The sequence below is a fragment of the Colius striatus genome, chromosome 2, assembly GCF_028858725.1.
Source record: "Colius striatus isolate bColStr4 chromosome 2, bColStr4.1.hap1, whole genome shotgun sequence".
Taxonomy (NCBI): Eukaryota; Metazoa; Chordata; class Aves; order Coliiformes; family Coliidae; genus Colius; species Colius striatus.
Window position 1 is genome coordinate 114,571,078 of NC_084760.1, and position 17,911 is coordinate 114,588,988.

The window sequence follows — 17,911 nt, forward strand, 5'->3', positions numbered from 1 at the left end:
AATTTTATGGAAGAAGACAGGTGCTTTTTTAAATATTGATTTTAGGTAGAGTCCTAATAATGTACTTGCCAGAGAACAAGTTTCTTTGGAGGAATGTGGTGTTTATTCTTTTTTCCTACAGCAAGGCCATTATGGCTCAGTAAGATCTGGCAGATAATTACAAACCAAACTCAGCTGTAGACACTCCTCCCCACCATTGCCCCTACACAGCAGCCACCTTGGCCAAGATCTGCATCCACCGGTCCTGTCTCCCTCCTCCCGTGCACTTCCCACGATGGCAACTCCATCACCTCCCCGTGATGACAGACCAAGCCGTGTCACCAGGCAGCAGGGACGGGGTGCAGGGTGCCCTTTGGGACTGACAAGGTGGGACTTACTTCGTGGTGTGCACCATACCAGCAAACACTTCCCTTCTGCTTGGGGGTTAAGAGTTTTATTTTGTCCCTTGTGCAGTTACAAGTTCACCTTTTCAGCCCCATCCTCCTTGGGGGTGTGCTTTCATTACAGCCTAGGGAAGGGGGGGTTCTTCAAGGCTCCTGCAGGATTTCATGTCCTTCCCGGAGCAATGTGACATGGGTGGAAGATGCTGAGATCACTTGGCCCCAAGGTTACATTTGCAGCCTCTGTTTGCAGCACTTTTTTTTCCCCAGCTGCTGTCAGGTAATACTACAAAGGGAAGAACTTCCTCCCATAGAAGAATAACAAACCAGCCCCAGGTTTTTGCTGGGAGAGCTCATGGCTGGCAGGTGCAAGTGGTTCCCCTGAACAAGGTGCAGCCAGCAAGGCAGGGTGCAGCCAAATTGTCACAGCTGAAGGGAGTTAGAGCAGCTTACATTGCCCCTCTGGCAGCCTTAAAATGCTCATGGGAGAAGGCCCCTCGCAGTTCTACTGCAGTGGGAACTCTTACAGGGTCAGCTCTGCCTTTCTGCCATGGGACCAGGAGCTCTTTCCTTCAGCTACAGGAGCTGTTATTTTCAGCCACAGGACCAAGAGCTCTTTTTTTCAGCCACAGGCAGGAGCAGCTGTGGTGATACATCGTCTTTGGCCAGCCCCTGGTAAGTGGTGACCAGCTGTTTCTTTGGGGGTTATGGGTGAGAAATTAGAGTTTACCTTAGAGTTGTTAAGGTCCTCTCCAACCTAAAAGATTAGAAGGCTTAACGACTAAATCATGTCTCTAAGTTATATGTCTGTGTACAGATGCTGTAGAAGATTGTATTTTAGGTAAACTTTATTATGAAATGCTGTTGACTATGGCAAAGACCATTTAAGTAAGCCTCAGTAACTGATTAAGTATTGTTAAGGGATTTTTTTTCAGCCTCTGTTTGAATTCCCCTAGACATAAACCCCGTTGGCCAAGTCTGAGACTAGGTTTGGATCCAGCCGCACCCATGCTCCTCCATGAGAAGGAGTGTGGAAAGCAAGGGGGTCCATTCTGAACCTCGTGACTCAATGGGAGGGTCTCCTTTAATATGTCTTTTGTTTGTAATTGCTGTTATACAAATGGTTTTATAACAACTGTAGTGGGATGTCCCTTGCATGTGTGTCCCATGCTGAGCATTAGAGAGAACCTTGCCGTGGAGCTCAGTTTAGTTGCCTTTTCAAAATGAGTTTGGTAGCACTTTTGCCAGTGTTTTCTTTAAGGGATCACTTGTGATCCTCAACAGGATGAAGTGATGAGTTGTTGAACTGAGTGTGATTTGGGAGTGAGAAAGGCGTGGTCTGGGACACCTGAGTTATGTGTTTATTGCTGCAGTTGGGTATTGCATCCAGTTTCCTCGTATCTTAACAAAGCTGTTGGTTTCTGGAAGGAAGGAATGGAAGCAGAGAAGGGACTCGGGAGTAGCTGTGGGAGAGACCTGGCTTTGTCTTTGAGTTTTGAGAGTGTGGTGTGGGGAGAGTCACTTGCAGAAGCCTTGCATGGCCCATGGGCAAATAGGCTCTGCAGCCACATATTCTCCTGGCTTGTGTGAACATGGTTCAGAGCAACTTGGCCCTTCCAGGGGTCTGAAACTGGGCCTGGTGTAGTTAGAGGTGTTCTGCCCTGTTTTAGTGAGCAATTTTAACATGGTGTTCTGGTAGAAGTGCCCCCCAAAGGGTGTGGTTGAGAAGCTGGTTTTAACACTGTTAGCTTCAGCTATAGGGAATATGTTGAAGGCAAGACGGTGCTTCCCCTTTCCTGATGGTCTGGTGCTGCTCTCGATCAGAGGCAGCAGCAGGGATGGACTGTACTAGATACTCAGAATGTTTCAAACACTTAATGAACTTTGGTGTGGGAGCTTATAAAAGGGTAGCTTGTCACAGCTGGAAAGATGATGTTGTAATTAAAGTAGAAGCTGGTCCAGCTGAAGGAGCCTAACGATAGGGCTGCTGTTGAGCAGGTAGACCTAAGGGAAGACGAGATGAAACATTTTGTTAAGCCTTCAAACCTAGGGAACACAATGGATTTTGAACCAGGGGAAAGGGAAATGAGTGCCAGCCAAAGCCTTCTCCAGTTTGACTTCTAACTAATGATTTTCTTTTGCATCTATTCCTGCTACTTAAATTTTGAAACCCAAGGTCCTGTGGTGGACCTGCTTGACATCTATTGTGGTTTTGCCCAGCCAGCAATGAAGCACCATTGACAGTCCCTTGCTCAGTGGCCACCTCCCCCTTTATTAGGATGGCTAGAGGTCTCAGGGAAATGATAGGAGAAAAGATAAGCAAGGATGTTGTGGATTAAGAGAAGGGCAGGGAGGGCTTGCTGCTAATTATGGATGCAGGGAAAACAGACTGCAGTACTTGACTTAGGGAGGAAAGTCAGAAAGTTTATTTGTACTGCTTACCAGAAACAACAGATCAAAGGGTGAAAAGGGAAGTAGGGTGATGAGAAAATTAAAACCAGCTTTACTATGTCCCCCCCTCCATTCTTCATGGGCTCAGCTCACTGGTCCCAGTATCTCTACCTCTTCCTCCCTCAGGGGCACAGGTGGGCTCTGTCAATTTTCTCAGGAGAGGCTGACTCCTTGCATCCTTCCAAACAGTTACAGCTTCTGTAAATAGGGGGGTGCCTTAGATGGCGCATGGCCTGCCTCTGGCCATAGTCAGCGTCCCTGAGCAAGCTGCTTTTAGTTGGAGTGCTTGCTGTTGTGTAGAAGCAATGAGGATAGAATTGGAAGAAGAAAGAAGAAGAAACAACAACTCATTGCAACTTATGGTTACCATTTTAAAGTTTTATTTCTTCCCAATACACTTTCCAAACTAAATACAATGAAGAACAAACAAAATTTTAAGCGTTGCATCATTTCCCCTGAAGCTTCCTTTCTCCAAAATGCTCTGGCAGCTCTGCATCCTCTTTTTTGGCAGGGGGCATCAGCATGTTGGGCTTTCCTTGGCTCACTCCAGTCCTGCATCCTGCCTTTGCTGCAAGAGAAGAAAATATATGAGAAGAAAAGCATGAGTTCATCATCTTGGGGCTCCTCTTTCTACCTCACATACCTGTACTTTCTCTTTGCATGGCATGTGTGTGTGTGTCACGTGAGATAATAGTGGCTGTTTATCTCTCTGGCAAAATGACTGTGCTGATCAGGGCTGCTTGGTTTTCCCTCTGGTTGGTATCAGAGAGCCCTGCCTCAGCTGAGTGCTTTAGTGCTAGACTGCAGAACATAATATATGTTATTAAACCCTGTACATAACAATACTTAACAACACAGGAAGCAAAGGATTCTCCTTGGCTCTGTAAGACCATACTGAAATCCTTAAGCAGGCTTCTCAGTCTGGGAACCCTCTCCTTGTGATTGCAATGGCTACAAGAGGGTCAGGAGGACTGTGACAGAAAGCTGTGAAGGATTATGTGGTTCCTCCTAATCCCTCTCAGGCTGGTTAAATGCTGGGCAACAGAGGGTATGCCTCAGCTCAGGCCCCGCAGCTTCAGAGCACTGCCCAGCTTTGAAACAATACAGAGATGATTTATTACTTGCTTGCTGATTGTATCATTCCTGAGAATTCAGCCTTTGTAAAGCACAATCTGCAAAACAGAGCCTGGGACAGAATGTTCCCAGTTATTCGTTTCCATGGGAAAATGCAGCACGAAACACAGACTTCCTGCAGGCTGTGTGACACCACTAATAACTGCCAGATAATTCTCTTTTACCTGCTGAATACTATTACCTTTACCATGTCTTTTTAGAAGCAAGGATTTCATTACTGCTTCTTGGATTGAACAGAACATACAACCAGAAGCTCGAGAAGGGGGAAGGAAGAGTTGCACAGGTTGTTATTTTCATGGCAATGGCTCTTTCTAGTTTTGCTCCAGTACTTTTTACCAGGGACCCTCTCAGGCCTATTTCTCACTGTAGCAGTAAGGCAGCACATCCACCATCTGCAGCTCCACAAGATCCCATTTACAGGCAAAAATAAGGCATCTAGCTGTAGATGACATTTGGAATCTCCCCTAAACCCTGCAGCTCACAATTAGAAACTACTTTTGAGGCAGAAATGGCAACTGCTTATTGTATATTTGGGGATAAGTTTCTAATTTCCATCTCGCTGCCAAATTCCCTGTTCTTATCCAGGGCAGGGCTGTTACAGTAGCACACTGCTACTATAACATTCACTTAACAAATCAAGTCTACTGGATGTTTTCATTTCTGGGGTGTAATACGGTCCACGCTACATAACTTCTTTTCCTTTGCATTCTGTCTTCTCTTCTTTGCTTAATTCTGCCATTAATTACAGTAATTTTAAAGGAACTTTTGAGATAGAAACTGAATGCAAAATGAGAGGGGAAAAAATAGCCATAAAGGACTTACCTTGTTACTTAAGCTTCTCTCCCCGTTGCCGTAGGATCATTTATACTTTCAACTTGACTATTCATTTCATCTGAAAACAAAATAGGACAGTCATCAGATTCTATTTGTGACACTGGTTTATCACACTGAGTACTAACTGCTTCCAACTCAAAGAGGGGATCACTATAGTCCAATACTTACTAGTTTGCTTCCCTACTACCCACATGCAACAAAAACCCCTTTTTCTTTTGAGAGCATTACAAAAGGAATCATTTCAATAGAAGGCTTAAATGCATTTCAGAATGACTTTGGCACAAACAGCATCTGGACTGCAGCAGGTATGCTCAGTCCTATTGGGGCTACATAGAAAAGGGTTACTTCAGCACATGCAAAGGATTGCATCTAGTATTTGCTCTGTAATGACTTGAAAGGAGCAATTTATATCAAGACATTTTTCCTCCCTTAACCTCGCTGCTTGTTGTGGTACAAGTACTGCAGAGTACTTGTCATGTGATGTGACCGATGGGCTGAAAACCTCAAGCCCGAGTAGGGAGGTAAGGGAAGATGGGAGCAAGGACAGAGTTAAAAACAAACCCAAATCAATAACCGTGGAAGTTTGAGAAACACAGGTGCTACCATCTCTTTCTGCATCAATATTATGTCCATACACATGTTTAGGACTCTGATGAACTATTAGTATACAATTCATCACCCATATGCAGGACTATGGCATCCTAAGATGTGTGCAGCAAACAACAAGTCTTACAAGTTAGAAACAAGCACCAGATCCCCATTACGGAGCACTGCTGCACGTTGCTTTTAACTGTGTTCTCTTCTTTACGTGTATTTGCATAGCAAAGACAGGAGGCTTAATAAAAAACCATTAAGGGAAGGCTGCAGCCTGCTGATGACAGCAGCCTTACTCAGCCTCATTATCCTGGCCACTTTCACTGGCTGGGTTTTCTGAAAACACTGTAAAGGCTTCACTCCCAATCCAAAGACATCTCCTGCAAAACTAAAGCCCGAGTTCAAACACTGCATATCCCCCTCCCTCAATAACAGAACTCAGACAGAGGGCATCGACTTGCAAACCACCTAGGAAAGCTTTTAGGGCAATATGAAAGCATGGAGGAGCCCAGACAGAGCCTCCAAAAGCAGGAAAGCGAGAGACAGCAACAAGTAAGTCCCTCTGTTTAGCACTGGAAACGGCAGCTGGACATCCTACTCCCCTGGGCTAAGAGAAACAGGCACAGGCAGCTCTCAGGTGCTGAGGCACTGGTGGGTTTCACCATCAGCTTTTCCCTATGTTTTGAATTCCTAACTTATGTTGGTGGCCTTTTAATAGCTACCCTAACACAACAAACCAGCCAGCAGCTTACTGAAGCACCTGAAGTTTAAGGAGGCCGGACATCTCCTAAATGCGGTTTACCTGCTTCCCCTTCACGTGGGGCCTCTTATGCCAGCAACAGCCATGAATGTGCATTCCTCTGCACTCTCTCTGATTTCCCTTAATTTTGGGCCCATTAGGGAGACCTCAAATTACAAATAGGGAAGGATTTCACCCCCTCAAAAAGCAAGCAAGGTCACCACAAGAGAAAAAACAACGCGGTAAATAGCTGTCGTCCATCACAGCGCTGCGGCTGGCGCTGACCCCGTGGATGTGCCCCGGCAGCTCGGCGGCCGCCTCTTCCCTCCCACCAAGCTACGTGCTTAAAGGTCAGCCAGCCGGCCGTCAGAGCCCAGCCGCTGAGCAGAGCAGACAGGCACACGGGAGGCTCGGAAGCCAAGTTCAGAGCTGTCTGTCAGACAGCGAGCATGGTCTCCCCTGCCCCGGGATACGACACTCTAGACCTGGATGGCAGATGACACCGATACGTTCCTGCCTCAATTTCAATAGGGACCCTCTCAACAACAGGACTCTCTTTAATATTTAAACAGGACTTCAGTATCTCTTCAGCCGCTTCCTCAACTGCGTTTCCCCCTTTGTGTCCACACAACTTGGCTACAGCACATTCGGCAGTACCTCCAGACTGCCTGGGAACTGACCCTCTCTCTTGCATTCAACCCGCTGTCTGGCAATGAAACACCTGCACTTGTTTACTTGGTAGTACTTGTTTGTCAGGTATTACACCGCCGCTGCAAAAAGCATGAGGGTGTTAGCTGTTGAGATCCTGCTTTGCATTGCTTTTCTATTGCTTTGATGGATCACCTGAAGGTCGGGTTGCTGATCAGGCAAAAGCTTGGAAAACCAACAGTGGCTTGACACTGCCTTCATCTTTTCCTTTTCTCCTGCTGCCTCAGCAACTCGGGATGGCCCTTTCCACGGGCTTTACATAAAGAAAGCAAATGACTAACGCCATAATGAAAGGAGGGGAGAGTCTGATCCACCTAATATCAGCTGGAAAAATAATATCTATCTTAGTAATCTTTAAAGCTTTGGTGGTAAAATCCATGCCACCCGAAACTGCCAGCAGGGAAACATGGTCTAGGAAACCAATCACCAAAGGTGGATTGTCATCATTAAGGAATACTAATCACAAAAATCCGTCCTGGCTATGAGCAATGCAATACCCAGCATGGCCAACTGAGATTGCCAGGAGCAACTCCTATCTGTGTCTACGTGTCCTGCCTCTGACACTTTTCCCAATGGCCAATCGTGTCCAGCTTACAAACAACAGTCATTTGTGAAACACAGCGCTAACCACAGCCCTGCCCACCGGATCAACCAATATCAAGATCCTCCTAGGCTGTCTAAACCCTTTGCATTTCTGCAGAGCTTTTTGCTGTGAGATTGTACATGACATTACAGTGCAAGAGCCTGGCTACTGGGGGGTACCTGGTGAAATCTGCTTCTGCTTTCAGCTGTGAAGCAAAGAGCTCTCCTGGGGTGGAAGGAAGGGGGCCAGAGGAAAATAATAGACAATTTACATTTTACCCAACACATAGCAAAATCTGAGGGCTTTCTGCCAGCAAAACTTTACCCTTCACACACAACAGAGCATGGAGAGTTCGATCCTTCCTCTGTTCTGTTTTTAACACACGTAAATACATGTCCATAACCTCCCTGTAGTATAATTCCAGTAGCTGCTTCAGCTGTACAGAAACGAAGACTTCCCTGAACAGCAGAGCACTGTTCTGCAGCCTTAGCAAACACCCTTTTCCTGTCCTTACAAAGCTCACAGAAAAGGTTATGAGCCAGTTTATACAACAGAACCGAGACTCACAAACGCAGGCCCTGGTTTCGGAGGGTGTCGGCTGACCCTGCCGAGCTGCCTAGGGCACGTGTTACCAGAGCTACACCATTGCCTTGCTTCCCCCTGGGAAATCCCTGAGGATGTTCTTTTACTAAATTTGGATTTGTCTTCAATAGGTGGCTCTGACCATTTCCAGGGGGTGGAAATACAAGTATTCTCATGTCATTGAATGAGGAGAGAAAGCTGGTTTGGTTTTACTCTGCACACTGAATAAAAATACTGTCATCTCTAGTACTTTTAAAAACCCCATGATGCATGCTTTCTTTTCCTGTGCTTGCAAGAACTTCCAGGCCAGTAACTCAACCAGCCACTGCTTCAAAAGCCACAAGGCAATCTGACGTGAGAGAAAGGGAATTGGCACAAGCTTCTTGGTGTGACTCGGAAAGAACGTAACTCCTTTGTCTTTGAGATTTGAAAAGGTACACCTTGAATTTATACTGTGTCAGTGCTGAGAGGTTACAGGAGGAGTTAAATATCAGCCTTGGCTACAGAGTGGAGTCATGGAATCAGAGAGCCCTAAGGGTTGGAAGAGACCTCAAAAGACCATCCAGTCCAATCCTCCTGCCAGAGCAGGATCACCTAGAGTAGGTCACACTGGAACTCGTCCCAGTGGAGTCCCCAAGAATAAAATGAAGACAGGAAGCTCAATTCCACACTCTATGCTTAAAATTCCGAGGCCAGCAGATTGACCGTACCGACTGGAACACTTCAAGCCAGTCAACTAGAAAAGCGGGGCTGTGGCACTGCAGGGTACTTCCATCAGACTTTCAAGACAAGGGAGATGGTGTAAACTCTCAAGACGAGTCAGTTGAAAAGCTTATAAACATAGGTCCCATTTTGGAGCAGGTAAAGTGTACAAACCAACCCCAGCAAGGCATCCTACTTCTTGACTTTAAGACGATGACAATATTAAAACAACTTACCGTCCTTATTTGAAACGTCTGCCGCTTCACACACGAGGTCGACTTTCATCGGCTCCGCAGGAGTCTCCTCTTTCCCTTGCATCCCTAGAAGACGAGCCAGAGGAGACAAATCAATACTTCATGTACCCAATTAATGCATCATTCCTGAGACTCCGCATGCCTGTTTTCTCCTTACCTTTATAGACTCTCCTGCTGTACAGCAGCAGCCATTAGAGGAAAGGGCAGAGGATAGAAGGGGCGGACCGTGGTTGGGAGAGAATTGCTGGAATGGCTCTAGCGATCGCGCTCTTTTCTAACTGGGATCGTTAAAACCGCATCGTGGCGTGTGCTTCTGCCTCCCTGCCATTCTTTTCTCATCGGTTTTGATGAATCCTTTCTGCTTATAAAATGCAATATATGACACGGACCTAATCACACTTAGGAAGTTTCTCGAGCTGGCAGAACACAAACAGATAGACCCAGAGCTGAAATATACACGAGCTAGAATTTGAATGTGGGAAAATGCATTTTATCGCTGCAACACAACGTTTTTATCTCTTCTGCCTCAGGCTTGTCTGGAAGCCTACAGTCAATCTCCTAACGTTATTTGAAATGATAAAAAACCCCAAACCAACCAAACTCGTAGTTCTTGCTGTTTCCTGCACAATTCTCCCGGTATTCTGCAGTTCAGAGTGCCGAGGAGTCAATTTTTAGTTAATTTCCATCGTGCTACTTCTCTCCTTCGGTGGCTGCCATAAAGCCCTTTGCACCCATCCTGCGGTGGAACTACAGGTTGTTGGGCTACCGGTTGCTAAGCAATCCAGACATTTGGGTGTCTGTTCCGAGATACCCAAGTGTAGGGAGGACTCAGACATTTCAAAACCGCTTTACTCTTCATCCGAAGTAATTTACCTCTTCAGCGGTACAGATGAAATGTTTACCATCCCATGAACATCTCCTTCTCTTTTCTGTGCAAGTCTAGAGTGGGATTCTTTTAAGTGCACTTGAGTGCACTGCATTTATTTTGTCCATAAACATGTCTCTATTGCCCAAGATTTCAGCCACTTTTCCTCCTAATCGTATCTGCAGGCCAATACACTGTCTCGGGGATGTTATTTTCCTCTATGTTGGTAACGCCGTTCTCACAGGCAGCTTCCAGCAGGCTACCTATGGTCCTTCCCGGCCTTGAAATGCTAAGAGAGAGACCTAGCACATACAGATTCCAACAAAAGAAACCACTGGAAAGCTCTATTAGTCACCTCAGCTGAGCGTGGGGGGAAGTGCAATGGATTATGTTAGTGATGGATATGACATCCATTGTTTCAATCTATATCACTTCTACTGCAGAAATCCTTCAGTGGATCACCCTTTCACCAGCTCCAAATCATCTCCCTGCACAAACAAACAAACAAGCTGCCTGTAAACATCTGGGATGTGAACCTCCATGCCAGTGAATGCCTGAGATGGCCCCTTTGCGGGTGCGTCGCATCCCTGATGCCTCTCTGGGGAATTCACGACAGCAAGTGTGGTTTCCTCCTGAGGTTTCCTACGCACAAACAGGCCTCAGCTTCCACATTACCTGCCCATGGCTCTTTTTGGCTCAGGCAAAGGGTAAACCCAGATCACCCTGCTGCAGAGGTGTGTGCATGTGACGAGTCTGAGAAGATACGTCCGAAATCCCCGCCTCATTTCTCCTAGCAAACTCAGTATGGCATGTGGGTGACTATGAAAGCAAGGATTAATCAAGGAAGACATGCTGAAATTCAGACTGTGCTACATTTTGATCCTCTGAAGAGCAGCGTTTGGGGACCTGGCCTGTCCTACCGTGGATGCAGCCCTTCCCACCGGGATGCTCGGATGTCTGAGGTGGGGGGATCTGGGATCCCTGCTAAATACCGACAAGCTCCGACTGGCTGTCAATGCCTCTCAATCCAGTTTTGCCTCCCTAACACCACCATCTCTTAGCCAAATAAAGCAGGCAGGAGGTGACAGGTTACACCTCGACTCCCACTTTCTCTGACAGAAAGAGATACCCACCTGCTCCCCCATCGTTGGCTTCTAGAGGCGCCTGTGTGATATTCCTGGGCCCTATCCCAAGATCTCCCATTAACCAGCCTGGCTTCCCCATGTTGCCAAAACTGTTCTCACATTCACCCTCAGAAACCTCTCCTGCAGCTGACAGGTACAAAGGATGATTGGGATGAAAGACGAAGGCATCAAGGGTCACTGCACTGACCCCTGAGGGACTCTGCTAGTTACAGGCCTCCAACTAGATCACAACTCTCTGCCTTTCTCCCTCAACCAGTTCACAATCCACCTCACTACCCGATCACCTAGCCCACGCTTTCTCAGTTGAGAGGATGCTGTGGGAGATGGTGTCAAACACTCTACTGAAATCGAGATAAACCACATCCACTGCACTGCTACACCCTACCAAGGCCCAGCAGCACCGCAAACCCTGGGAGGAGACTTGCACCTTATTACTGTCCCATTTTTGGGAACACTTTCCAACTCTGTTAATATAAATCTTCATTTCTCGCCTTGCTATGATTGTGGGTGGGAGACAAGAGCATTCATTTATGCTGCCATGCATGTGGAAAAGGTATTACCCAACGAGCTTCCCTGCTGTGCAGTAACACCGAGCGCCGCACAGAAACGAGCCCGTTTCACATAAACAGCAGAACGTGACCGATACCAGAACCGCCTCGACAAACAATTTGTTCTACAGGCCCCTTGTTTTGATTGCTTCAGGTTAAAGCGCAAACAAGCAAGGTATTTTGGGTCTCTGAGCCAGGAGCTGAGAGTTACCGAAGGGGAGGGAGCCTGGGAGATACCGCATTCAATTTCAATCACCATTTCCAATTGCGCTCCTGACAGAGCTTGTTACCCGAACCCTTCACAGGCCGGTCACACAACCAGCCGAGCGCCAAGTGACAACACGCTCCTGGCATGGGTGAGGACAGATCCCCCACTTTTGAAATGTTTAAGACAAGCACATACCAGGAAGACAGGAATCACTGCACTGTTATTTCTTTTTTTCCCTACTCCTTTAAAGCCACAATCTGTCAAGAGTTCGGCTAAAATACTTCTTTTTCTAGGGACACGTGGTTCCAAATTCACATACGGTTCACAAGATCAACAGGTAGATGAAGTGGTTGTTGGGACATTAGCATCAATGTCAAAGTGCTCAGGTACAGAGGTCACATATCTATTCTCCACACCCCTGATATATCCTAGTAAGTACAAAGTGTGCTCCTCCTACCCCTCCCCGCTTTGCACAAGGTTTATGTCTAGTTTGAGCGATAAAAGCAGGCACCTATGCAGGCCCAGAAGCCGTATCACGGAGCAATCCACACAACTCATTTTTACCTGATCGCCAGCAGGGCTTTGCTGGGTACTGAAGAACGCAGGCAGGCTCCTCTCCCAGGTAATTCAAAGCAAAATCCTGACACGGTCTCCTTAGAATTGATGAATCGTCCCCAGAAAGCACCTGACCCACTTGTCTGCTCCGAGCTGCCCACCCAAAGGGAGTTTATTTCTCTTTGCTGGCTATCAATGGAGCCTGGGAGGTGAAGATGTCTCAGAGGAGCCCCCACCTCTGAGCCCAGCCTTGGTGGGAGTCCTTGCAACGTGTAAAGGATTGTCAAGTGGGCTCCAAATCAGGAATCTGGGTCTCTGCTAGGAGTTCCTAGTAGAGTAGCTTCAGGACAAACAGACAACCAGGTTACAGGAGAAACGCATGCAGGAGTTCCATTGGTGCAAGCAGCAATGCCTAGATCACTTCCATCTTACAAATTATCCAGTTTTAGAAGTCTTGCAGCTAAGTGACAGATCCTGGCCCTAAGATAATTCTGATTTTTTGAGGAAGAAAAAGCTTATCAATAACACAACAGTCAACTACTTCTATTTTTACAGGCAAAAAGGCAAGGTTGTTATTCCCATCACATGTCTGTCCAATGCTTTTGGGTGTTGTCACAGGAATTCCAGTCAGATTCTATCCCACCACCCACAAACAATTTACAACCAGGGTGAACCCATGGGCTGGTTATCATTTGTGGAGCGGTTGCTTCCACTCGTGTTATCTACTTTGCAGGTATCGCTTCTGTTGTTCCGCAATATGGAAACGACACTGCAGCTATTCCCAACGATCCAGATTTCCTGGATTCATATCCACTGAACACAATGGATTCTCTAGAGTTTAGCTGTAAAAATGCTTCACTTAATTTGGGAGACGCTGAGAGAACGGGGCTTGTAAAACCGAAATTTCTCTGGTTGGAATTGGAAGGCACGATTTTTCATCTGCAGCAAGGAAAGACAAGACAGACAAAGCTCTTCTGACCCCCAGCTGCATCGTCTCATCTGTCAAAACCAGTCCCGTTTCTCTTGCTCTCCAAAGAGCCAGAGCTGTTTTTGCCTTCTTCCCAGTCATTTCACTGTAGCTCTCTCCTAATATGACTGTCAAACCTTCACGTACTTTGTTTACTGCTGCATTTCAGTGGCATTACAAATGCGAAACCGCAGCTGTCTGTGATACAAGGGTTCAATTGGACTCCCATTCGACACCTGCATCTGGGATGACTGACCCTGTTAACCGTGCCACATTCTACCACAGAAACGATTTGTGCTGTCATCTCGTATGGCCTCATGTGCAAAACCACCTGACTTGCTCATCTCAGGGCTCTAGAACTAACGGGGCAACGGTGGGCTATCTGCACCCTGTACTGCTGCGATCTGTGGGCAGCTCTGCCCCTCGCTTCTCCCTGCTCACCGTGGCTTTGTTAACAGCAAACATTTCCATCTGTTACATCAGAAACACTCTGCCTCAATAAAACAAACCACAACCCAGCAATTAGGCAGCATGGAGATGAAAACACAAGGCTGAGATTTCAGAGGAGTGCTGGCTGCAAATGGCTTTTGCCTGCTATTTGAAAGCGCCGAGCGTCGCTTCTTAATGCTGCACTTGGGCCGTCGGCATTCAGGCTGCAGTCCCTTCACCATTACATGGAATGCTTACCCTCCCTTTTGGCATTTTGGCTTCTCTGTCTCCCAGAGTAACCCTGGGCAATGAAGCTGCCATCCCTCTGTGCATGCACAGTGTGCAGCGTCTCAGGTCTCTGTGTTTGTGCACGCGACTGTACCTAAAGGCACCACGCTGCTTCCAGTCACTGCTTTTTCCAGCTCCAGCCTAACTGCAATTTCTTTAAACACGACTTTAAAGTGTCTCTGATCCGCTTATCCCTATCCCTTTCCAGTCCTTTATTAAAAGTACTGTTAGTAAATCTCATTATGCCTCCTTTTCCCTAAAGGTGGGAATGGGAGGGTCGGGACAATTGTCTCTCAGTAAGACCCATACAAATTGGGCTCTCAAAAATCACTAATGCTCATCAAGAGCTCTTTGTGCCTTTTGTCTCTCTAGAACAACAGGATAAACCTCCTCACAGCAGGCTCTTGATGAATACAAGGAAATATCATTTTTTTTAAGGAAAGCCCTTTTGGATTTAGGGGTTTTCCTTTGCTTCTGATACAGATTTGCTGTGTGAGAGGCCACAGAGTTTTGCAGCACTCTTCCTGTGAAACTTCTCCTCAGAGGAGGAGCCTGCAGCAGAGAGTATCTGAAACTGAGCACCCAGAGGCTTTCATGGCACTCCTCAATTGTTGGCTGTTATCACGACTGAAATGCGATTGTATTCAGCTATCCTTTGTGCTCCATTTCCCTGCCTACAAACAAGGCAGGTTGCATATTCAGTGCTACTACGAAAAGGGAAGGGTTCCTGGATGAACACATGATCAGGCTATTTACCTTTCTTTCCTCTTCTGTCATTTTCCCTGACAATCTTCGACTGCTCACGATACTTGTAAGTGACTCTGTTCGGTCCCTGCTCCTAAAAAGCTGTGCAGGCGTGAGGAATTAAAGCACTGGAGGATCCCTTTTGTAAGTCAGAGGAAATTTCCATGTCCCTTCAAACCATGCCTGTCCCTCCGCTTCCACCACGCTTTCTCTGTGTACTTGCCACGCTCATTACCACGCACCTAGCCTGGCTCCAGCTTTCCTTATACAAGCTTAATTCCTTTTGCACCCCTACTCTGGGGTGAGCACTTGATCTTACATTCTCAAGGACTGGTCTGGGAGCTTTAAGGGGCCTTGCTTTCCCCTACAACATGAACAACTTAACAGCTCGTGCTGCTGTGGGATTTCCCATCAGTCCAGACTCTGCTCCTATTCTATTTCAATCTTGCATTCACTCTTTTCTGAGCAACTGCAGCCAAGCAATAGACTGTGAAAGCAAAGAGGTCCCGGATCTCCTAAGCAGGCCAGATTTGCCAGAACACCAGACTATTTATTTCCAGAAAAGGGAAAGAAACTTTCCATTTCCCTCCATGGGAGCCACTCCAAACAGAAGAGACAGTGCCCGGTCCTCAGTCCTGAGCAGCTGCACGGGAACTAGGTGGCTGCTGGCAGTAAATATTTACAACAGAAATTCTAAGGAAGGGGTGGGGAATGAGAGGGTAAGAACCTGAGAGAACACAAATAGCAAATTTCCCAAGAAATGTAAGTTGGAAAAGTTCCTTTGAGACAAGCACTCCCATCTTTTTGTGAGTCCCTATTCCCTGAGTAGAGCGGAGAGGACGGTGGGGTGAGAGGCGTGTGGTCTGCAGAGGATGAATGGAGGCTTTCCCTGTGCTGCTCACCTCTATGGCTCCAATCATTTATTTCTGGGGTCACTGCTTCTGAAAGAGATTACTGCTGAGTCAGAGAGGAGCCCTGGAAAGCATTCTGTTCATTTGCTTTTTGAGGAGACTATTGCCAAGTGTATGAAGAATGAGTTTCAAAGCAGCAGGGCGAAGCTGCAGAAGGGTCAATAGGGAGGGCGTATGGATCTACCTGATAGGCAGTAACAATATACAGTGTGGGAGAAAGGCTCTTCCCTGTTATTTATCCACAGACCTTGGCATAAATTTAGCAGCTGAAAATAAACCAGAGTATTGACCACAAGGTGAGGCACATAAAGTTGTACAAAGTTCTGCTAGGAGATGACACCTTACACGGATGCTGTGATGTTGAGATGTTCCGTGATACAAAGATGCAACAGCCAGCATGAAAAAGAAGAATTAACTAAAACCCCTCAAACACCAAAACCCAAACCTCAATAAAAACCTGGCCCATCCGACATGCCTTGCTTGTTGAGGACAGTACTTGGGTTTCTAAAGGCTCATCACCTCCTGGCTGAGCCAGCTGCTTTGATTTTCAGAAACCTGTTAGCTTCATAAAACCAAGCTGAACAAAAGATGAAGCTCATTCGCTTGAGAAGCAGTGGTAATTGACAGCGCTCAGTAGAAGGCCCTACAGGTGGTACTTATCATATCTCTCTTTTCCCCACTGACACACACATTCAATAATGATAATCTTTCAACACCAACCGAAGAAATGCACCTTGCGCTCATGTTTTCTGGTTTTTTCTTATAAAACAGAATTCTGCTCTTGCTCCCTCCAAGCCAAAATTCTACAGTGAGCTTTACCTACATGCTGGTAACCGCAAATCTGCTATGAAGGACCGATTTTGCTACTGAGCTCCTCACCTCTTCCAGTTCTCAGGGCTCTCATTTTGGACGTGGATGGCGACTCATCAATATATAACAGATGTTTAAATAAAACACACATAGAGATGGGCTTCTGTGTAGATATTTACATTACAGGGCAGTAGGCAACTTTTCAGCACTAAATGAGGGAGAAAAAGGTTTGATTTATTAAAGGAACAATAAGAGCAGGGAGATGAGAAATAAAACTGAATCTCAGAAACACCTCCCTCTTCCTGGGACCCTCCTTCCTTCTCCCCCAGCGCCACAGGGGATGCGGGTTACGGTCAGTTCATTACAGATGGACTTTGCCATCTGTGGGTGGGACTCACACTTCCCACTGCTACAGTGTGGGGTCCCTCCCATAGGAGACAGTCCCTCATCAACTTCTCCAGCGTGGCTCCTTCCCATGGGATACAGTCCCTCACGCATTGCTCCAGCATGGGGCCTGCACGGGGCAGCTCCTCACACCCTGCCCCAGCGCGGGTCATCCATGGGGAGAACAGTCCTTCAGGGACAGACTGCTCCAGCCTGAGTCCCTCACGGCATCACAAGCCCTGACAGCAAATCTGCTCTGGCCTGGGCTCCTGTCTCCCCATGGGCTCCCAGGTCCTGCCAGGAGCTTGCTCCAGGGTGAGATTCCTACAGAGTCACAGCCTCCTTCACCCGCTCTGTCGTGGGCTCCTCCACGGGCTGCCAGTGGGTCTCTGCTCCCCTGTGGCCTCTAATGGCCGCCTCACCATGGGCTGCACCACAGGCCACAGGGGAGTCTTCCTTTCAGTGCCTAAGCACCCTCCTCCCCTCCTTCTCCACTGACCCTGGTGTGTGGGGAGATGTTTTCACATTCCCACTCCCTGATGCTGCTGCAGTTTAGCAACTGCCCAGCAACTTCTCCTTCTCCAATCCACTATTCACAGAGGCGTTACCTCCATCACTAACGGGCCAGGCCCGGCGTCCATCTTAGAATTGCCTGGCCCTGGCCACGTCAGCTACAGGGGAAGCTTCTGGCAGATCTTGGTTTAAATAAGCCACCCCTGTAGCCCTCCTGCTACCAAAACCTGGCCCAAGCAAAACTACTACATTCCACCCCTCTCTTCTGTGAATCACATAGTTAACTATCATAAAAATCCACATTTATCACACAACTTTCACAATCTTCACTCACAGCAACCAAAAAGAATTCACCACGCCCAAAATGATAAATATCATCATCACAACACTGATTGAGAGAGGACAATTGACATTAATCCACCCCTCATCCCTTTTAAACCACAATTAAACCAAAACGCTCCACAACCATTCCTTTCTAACACCAGTCTGTGTTTTGCCTGTTGCCACTCCCAATTACAATCCTTATCTCAAACTCCTCACAAGTCAAAAGAGGCTTTTGGTGGTTTAGCTCTGGCTGAACAAT

At 47.0% G+C, this 17,911-nt stretch overlaps 1 protein-coding gene across 2 annotated transcripts in view; it reads right to left on the bottom strand.

Moving 5' to 3' along the window:
- Positions 1–3,188: 3,188 nt before the first annotated feature.
- Positions 3,189–17,911, bottom strand: part of MACROD2 (mono-ADP ribosylhydrolase 2) — an 858,454-nt gene continuing 843,731 nt past the window's right edge. For both annotated transcript variants that reach the window (XM_061989226.1, XM_061989225.1), the window contains 3 exons: positions 8,944–9,027; positions 4,788–4,857; positions 3,189–3,399 (listed from right to left, as the gene is read on the bottom strand). In XM_061989226.1, coding sequence (XP_061845210.1) covers positions 4,796–4,857; positions 8,944–9,027 — 146 coding nt within the window. In that variant the 3' untranslated portion in view covers positions 3,189–3,399; positions 4,788–4,795. The remainder of the gene's footprint in view (positions 3,400–4,787; positions 4,858–8,943; positions 9,028–17,911) is intronic.